The sequence below is a fragment of the Pholis gunnellus genome, assembly GCF_910591455.1.
Source record: "Pholis gunnellus genome assembly, chromosome: 11".
Taxonomy (NCBI): domain Eukaryota; kingdom Metazoa; phylum Chordata; class Actinopteri; order Perciformes; family Pholidae; genus Pholis; species Pholis gunnellus.
Window position 1 is genome coordinate 24,737,544 of NC_136538.1, and position 7,580 is coordinate 24,745,123.

At 45.9% G+C, this 7,580-nt stretch overlaps 1 protein-coding gene across 1 annotated transcript in view; it reads left to right on the top strand.

Moving 5' to 3' along the window:
* The window catches only part of LOC306702772 (glutamate dehydrogenase, mitochondrial-like), a 12,810-nt gene extending 5,479 nt beyond the window's left edge, over positions 1–7,331 (top strand). The window contains exons 4-11 of the mRNA XM_079168451.1: positions 646–1,365; positions 2,195–2,332; positions 3,972–4,109; positions 4,178–4,258; positions 4,674–4,797; positions 4,877–4,968; positions 5,100–5,162; positions 5,388–7,331. Coding sequence (XP_079024577.1) covers positions 646–1,365; positions 2,195–2,332; positions 3,972–4,109; positions 4,178–4,258; positions 4,674–4,797; positions 4,877–4,968; positions 5,100–5,162; positions 5,388–5,507 — 1,476 coding nt within the window. The 3' untranslated portion in view covers positions 5,508–7,331. The remainder of the gene's footprint in view (positions 1–645; positions 1,366–2,194; positions 2,333–3,971; positions 4,110–4,177; positions 4,259–4,673; positions 4,798–4,876; positions 4,969–5,099; positions 5,163–5,387) is intronic.
* Positions 7,332–7,580: the final 249 nt, after the last annotated feature.

Below are 7,580 nucleotides of genomic sequence, written 5' to 3' on the forward strand. Positions count from 1 at the left end.
GGAGGAGGAGGAGGAGGAGGAGGAGGAGGAGGAGGAGGAGGAGGAGGAGGAGGAGGAGGAGGAGGAGGAGGAGGAGGAGGGAGGAGGAGGAGGGAGGAGGAGGAGGAGGAGGAGGAGGAGGAGGAGGAGGAGGAGGAGGAGGAGGAGGAGGAGGGAGGAGGAGGAGGGAGGAGGGGGGAGGAGGAGGGGGGAGGAGGGGGGAGGAGGAGGAGGAGGAGGGAGGAGGAGGAGGAGGAAGGAGGAGGAGGAGGAGGAGGAGGAGGAGGAGGAGGAGGAGGGAGGAGGGAGGAGGAGGAGGAGGAGGAGGAGGAGGGGGGAGGAGGAGGAGGGAGGAGGAGGAGGGGGGAGGAGGAGGAGGAGGAGGAGGAGGAAGGAGGAGGAGGAGGAGGAGGAGGAGGAGGAGGAGGTACTCTGAGCAGGTTTAGCGATGAAGACGAGGGGACGGCCCTATTTATCTATATATTCTTTTAATTTATTCCTTTATATATATTTATATTATTTTGTATTTATATATATATATTTAGTTGTATTTATATATATTTATATATATATATTGGACCCAGTTTTTGTGTTAAGCTTTGTTCAGACGGTGTTTCTAACATGATTTAAATATTTTTAGAAACATAATAAAATCCTCTGATGTTTCTTCTTCTCTCTCTCTCTTTGTTCCTGTGTTTCTTCTTCTCTCTCTTTGTTCCTGTGTTTCTTCTTCTCTCTCTCTCTTTGTTCCTGTGTTTCTTCTTCTCTCTCTCTCTCTGTTCCTGTGTTTCTTCTTCTCTCTCTCTCTTTGTTCCTGTGTTTCTTCTTCTCTCTCTTTGTTCCTGTGTTTCTTCTTCTCTCTCTCTCTCTGTTCCTGTGTTTCTTCTTCTCTCTCTTTGTTCCTGTGTTTCTTCTTCTCTCTCTCTCTCTGTTCCTGTGTTTCTTCTTCTCTCTCTTTGTTCCTGTGTTTCTTCTTCTCTCTCTTTGTTCCTGTGTTTCTTCTTCTCTCTCTCTCTTTGTTCCTGTGTTTCTTCTTCTCTCTCTCTCTTTGTTCCTGTGTTTCTTCTTCTCTCTCTCTCTTTGTTCCTGTGTTTCTTCTTCTCTCTCTCTCTTTGTTCCTGTGTTTCTTCTTCTCTCTCTCTCTTTGTTCCTGTGTTTCTTCTTCTCTCTCTCTCTTTGTTCCTGTGTTTCTTCTTCTCTCTCCAGGACATCAACGCTCACGCCTGTGTCACCGGTAAGCCCATCAGTCAGGGAGGAATCCACGGTCGCATCTCCGCCACCGGCCGAGGCGTCTTCCACGGCATCGAGAACTTCATCAACGAGGCGGCCTACATGAGCCAGCTGGGGATGTGTCCCGGCTTCCATGACAAGACCTTCGTCATCCAGGTCAGCCCCCCCCCCCCCACGAGTATTTGAACTGTTGAATAAGAAATAAAAAACTCTGATAAAGTTGAGTTTAGTGAAATAATTTAGTCAAATCAACAAATAAAACAGAGAAGTGACGACATCACATAAAAGCCAGTCTGTAAAAATGTGTTTTTAAAAGAGATAAGGGAAGAGCAGCAACAACATAATCAATATATCAATGAGCCTCACTGTTTACCCTTCAGCACCATAAACACACTTTTATTCTCACTAGAGCACCAAATGTGGATTCATCCGCCGCAGAAAGTAGTCCTCAACAAAGTCACTATTTCCTGCCGTTTGTTTTCATTTAGAAACTCCAGTGATGTCTGTAAACGGTTAGCGTAGCTTCCCCCCCCCCCCATCACTGTTTCCTCCCTACGATCCTCAGCGATGACTCATCACTGACTCATGTGAAGCCACAACACACAGACCTCAGGATGCTAAAGAGGAGACAGACTTCTAGGTTGTGGGGTTTAATGGCCGGTCTGAAGGCCTTAAACTATTAAAAGTATTTAAGTATTAAAATGTGCTCGGTCTGCTGACAAAGTGCTCTTGAGAAAGAAACACCCAGAATGCAACACCCCAAATATGGAGCTGCAAGAGAAGGGAGTCCAGGCTGTGTTTGGTAGCAGCTCTGTGAGCTAAATGCTAACACTAGCATCATCGTAGCACGCTTCTATTGTTACTGAACAACTAAACGCTTACTTGAGAGGATTGTTAACGGATCAACAATGATTGTTATTGAATAGTGTTGAGGGGAACATCCAGTAGTCACTGAGGGTTATTGTGCCCTCTGTTGTGTCTGCAGGGTTTTGGTAACGTGGGTCTTCATTCCATGCGTTACCTTCATCGTATGGGGGCCAAGTGTGTCGGGATCGGAGAAATGGACGGAAGCATCTGGAACCCCAACGGGATCAACCCCAAAGAGCTGGAGGACTACAAACTGGTCAGTACTGGTGATAAGGTGACAAACAGGACTACAAACCGGTCAGTACTGGTGATAAGGTGACAAACTGGACTACAAACTGGTCAGTACTGGTGATAAGGTGACAAACAGGACTACAAACCGGTCAGTACTGGTGATAAGGTGACAAACAGGACTACAAACTGGTCAGTACTGGTGATAAGGTGACAAACAGGACTACAAACTGGTCAGTACTGGTGATAAAGTGACAAACAGGACTACAAACTGGTCAGTACTGGTGATAAAGTGACAAACAGGACTACAAACTGGTCAGTACTGGTGATAAAGTGACAAACAGGACTACAAACCGGTCAGTACTGGTGATAAAGTGACAACCAGGACTACAAACTGGTCAGTACTGGTGATAAAGTGACAAACAGGACTACAAACCGGTCAGTACTGGTGATAAAGTGACAAACAGGACTACAAACTGGTCAGTACTGGTGATAAAGTGACAAACAGGACTACAAACCGGTCAGTACTGGTGATAAAGTGACAACCAGGACTACAAACCGGTCAGTACTGGTGATAAAGTGACAAACAGGACTACAAACTGGTCAGTACTGGTGATAAAGTGACAAACAGGACTACAAACTGGTCAGTACTGGTGATAAAGTGACAAACAGGACTACAAACTGGTCAGTACTGGTGATAAGGTGACAAACAGGACTACAAACTGGTCAGTACTGGTGATAAAGTGACAAACAGGACTACAAACTGGTCAGTACTGGTGATAAAGTGACAAACAGGACTACAAACCGGTCAGTACTGGTGATAAAGTGACAACCAGGACTACAAACTGGTCAGTACTGGTGATAAAGTGACAAACAGGACTACAAACCGGTCAGTACTGGTGATAAAGTGACAACCAGGACTACAAACCGGTCAGTACTGGTGATAAAGTGACAAACAGGACTACAAACCGGTCAGTACTGGTGATAAAGTGACAACCAGGACTACAAACTGGTCAGTACTGGTGATAAAGTGACAACCAGGACTACAAACTGGTCAGTACTGGTGATAAGGTGACAAACAGGACTACAAACTGGTCAGTACTGGTGATAAGGTGACAAACAGGACTACAAACTGGTCAGTACTGGTGATAAAGTGACAAACAGGACTACAAACTGGTCAGTACTGGTGATAAGGTGACAAACAGGACTACAAACTGGTCAGTACTGGTGATAAAGTGACAAACAGGACTACAAACTGGTCAGTACTGGTGATAAAGTGACAAACAGGACTACAAACCGGTCAGTACTGGTGATAAAGTGACAAACAGGACTACAAACTGGTCAGTACTGGTGATAAGGTGACAAACAGGACTACAAACCGGTCAGTACTGGTGATAAAGTGACAACCAGGACTACAAACTGGTCAGTACTGGTGATAAGGTGACAAACAGGACTACAAACCGGTCAGTACTGTAACCAACAGGACTTCAGTATTGCATTTGTAAATGAACATGCAGTAATAAAAACAAAGGACCAGTACGCCCCCTGCTGGATTATTGGTGTTACTACAGCTCTCATCATTTGAATGATTATGTGAGGTAACGTCTGTAACGCTGCTCTCAGTCAGTCAGTCTACTGAACTAACTTCATGAATGTTCCTCCTCCAGGAGAACAGGACCATCGTCGGGTTCCCTAACGCGACGCCGTACGAAGGAAGCATCCTGGAGGCCGACTGTGACATCCTGATCCCGGCGGCCAGCGAGAAGCAGCTGACCAAGAGCAACGCGCACAAGATCAAGGCCAAGGTAACGCACTCGCGACTGGTTTCCCAGCATGCATCGGTACACTGACCTGGTGTCTGTGGTCTTTTCAGATCATCGCCGAGGGGGCGAACGGTCCGACTACGCCCGAAGCCGACCGCATCTTCCTGGAGAGGAACATCATGGTGATCCCGGTCAGTGAGCTCTGAGTTCTTAGACGTCTGCATCGTTCTGTTGTTGAGATGAATACAGATTTTATATGTTCTGTTTCCTCCTCTTGGTTCCTCTCCTTGTTTCCTCTGCTCTCTCCTATCCTTGTTCCTTCTCCATCTTTTCTTTATCTTGTATCCTCTCTTTGCCTTGTTTTGTCTCCTCCCTCCTTTTCTCTTCACCCTCCTTGTTTCCTTGTTTCCTCCCCATGTTCTTTCCTCTCGTCTCCTCTCCTCTCTTTGTCACCATGTCCCCTCTCCCTGTGTCCTTCACTCCTCTCCTCGTTTCCTCTCCTTGTTTCTTCCTCTCGTATCTTCTCCCCTCCCCGTTTCCTTGTTTGGTCTCCTCCCTCCTCTCCTTGTTTCCTCCTGTGTCCTTGTCTCCTCTCTCCTCTGTCAGGACATGTACCTGAACGCCGGCGGTGTGACGGTGTCGTACTTTGAGTGGTTGAAGAATCTGAACCACGTCAGTTACGGTCGACTCACCTTCAAATACGAGAGGGACTCAAACTACCACCTGCTGAGTGAGTGCTCAAGAGACCATCGATGTTGTTCCTCCTCTTCATCGCCCTCCTCTTCATCGCCCTCTCTCTCTCTCTTCAGTGTCGGTTCAGGAGAGTCTAGAGAGGAAGTTTGGTAAACATGGCGGAGCGATCCCCATCGTCCCCACCTCTGAGTTCCAGGCCAGGGTCGCTGTGAGTACTCACTAGTACTACTACTACTACTACTACTACTGCTACTACTACTATCACTGCTAATAATACCACTACTACCACTACTACGTCTTCTTCTTCTGTGGTGTTGTAAACCTGTGTTTTGGTTTCAGGGAGCGTCTGAGAAGGACATCGTTCACTCAGGTCTAGCCTTCACCATGGAGCGCTCTGCTAGGGTAACACACACACACACACACACACACACACACACACACACACACACACACACCTTTACATTAATTAATTAATTATTAAAAACTTCTCGTCTGAATCTGTAACTTTATTTAAAAGTCAGACCTGAAACATTTCTGGATCTCCTTGTCTCCTCCTCTGCATCCTTCCTCTCCCCTCTCCTCCCTCCTTGTCTCCTCCCTCCTTGTCTCCTCTCTCCTCTCATGCAGCAAATCATGAGAACAGCCAACAAGTACAACCTCGGTCTCGACTTGAGGACGGCGGCGTACGTCAACGCCATCGAGAAGGTGTTCCAGGTTTACAACGAGGCCGGCCTCATCTTCACATAGAGCCCGACCTCCTCCTGTCCTCCTCCCGTCTGTCCTCCCGTCTGTCCTCCCGTCTGTCCTCCTCCCGTCTGTCCTCCCGTCTGTCCTCCTCCCGTCTGTCCTCCTCCCGTCTGTCCTCCCGTCTGTCCTCCTCCCGTCTGTCCTCCTCCCGTCTGTCCTCCCGTCTGTCCTCCTCCCGACTGTCCTCCCGTCTGTCCTCCCGTCTGTCCTCCCGTCTGTCCTCCCGTCTGTCCTCCCGTCTGTCCTCCTGTCCTCCTCCCGTCTGTCCTCCTCCCGTCTGTCCTCCTCCCGACTGTCCTCCCGTCTGTCCTCCCGTCTGTCCTCCCGTCTGTCCTCCTCCCGACTGTCCTCCCGCCTGTCCTCCCGTCTGTCCTCCCGTCTGTCCTCCTGTCCTCCTCCCGTCTGTCCTCCCGTCTGTCCTCCTCCCTCCTGTCCTCCCTCCTGTCTGTCCTCCTCCTGTCTGTCCTCCTCTTCCTGTCTGTCCTCTGGAGGATTTCTTCAACACAAAGTCCAGCGTTTACAGTTTTTTGAATGAATCTCTGTGTTTCGTTGTGTTCATTCCTTCCTCCTCCTCCTCCTCCTCTCCTCCTCTCTTCCTCCTCCTCCTCCTCATCATGAGAAGTTCAAACCACAGAATCTTCTGGTTTCACAGCTTTATGAGTGTTTTTCTTATTGTGCTGCTTTATATAAATATATATCTGGAACATATCTAAACCTGTAAAAGCCTTAAAGTGACAGTAACGCACTCAGTGGACTAAAGTGTGTGGACGCCCTCGTTATTGACTATTGATCGATTTAAACCAAAGACATTGTTCTTTATTCACATTTCATTATTTTATTTTATAGAATTATAGAGTTATAGAATCATTTTAGGACATTATTCAAACACAAATAAATAAAAAGAACCTGAATGAGACGAGTGACAGGAAGTTAATATATAAGTATTTAGTGATCAAATATTTGTTTAGGTCGTCGATTCAGATGTGATTATTATTTATGAATTATTACCGTCAGTTTTAAAAACGGGACGTTTTCACATCTTCCTCTAAACATGAAAAACAGTCGATCGGTTAGCGACCGGTTAGCGGCGGTTAGCGACCGGTTAGCGACCGGTTAGAGGTCGGTTAGCGACCGGTTAGCAGCCGGTTAGCGGTCAGTTAGCGACCGGTTAGCAGCCGGTTAGCGGTCAGTTAGCGACCGGTTAGCGGTCGGTTAGCGACCGGTTAGCAGCCGGTTGTCGATCGGAGGCGTCCACATTTCTTTGTCCACGCGGTGAATGGACATGTTTGTTTGTTTGTTTGTTTGTTTGTTTGTGTCTCAGGACTTGTGCGTTTCATTAAAGGGTCATTTCATGTTTCTGTGGGTTTGAAGTCTAAATGAGATTTGATCTTTTGATGCCGTCACTTTGATCTCAGTTCTCATCTTCTCTGAATGTTTAACTTTAAGGAATAAAGAGATGTGTAGCGGAGTTATAATCAAACCAATCCAAAGAAAAATAATGAATCTGCAGATTAATAATCGAGACGAATCATTTTAGGTCATAAATAATTACTTTTCTTGGTCAAGTGAGAGAATGTTACATTAGAGAATCTATTTTTGAAAGGACTCGTATATTATTGGTGTTTTTTCTGCTTTACTTCTTCCTGCGGTGACTTTATATTTTATATTTAATATTTGCATCTGATGTTGAACCCTCATGTTTACCGTCACAGAGGAAACCGGCGGTTTGATTCCCGTTTGTTTGTGAACGTGTTCGTCAGCTCTGAGTAATAAATGCTTCTGGGAGTTTTCAGCCTTTCTGTTCAAATAAAGTACGAAACCGTCTCGTGTTGAAGCGTTTATCTTCATTAAAGGTTTGATACAGATGTTGATGTTTTCTTTAATCTCTTCTGTTGACGTTAAAGAACTTTACTAAAGAAAAGAAAGTGAATATTTATATTTCTAAATATGTTAATTAATCATCTTTAATGCCTCATGATTATGACTTCGTTTGAATTTTTAGATGCAAAGTAATGATTTTGGATGTTATGTCAAATCTATATGTAAATATATAAAATCTATAGTTTTTTAAAT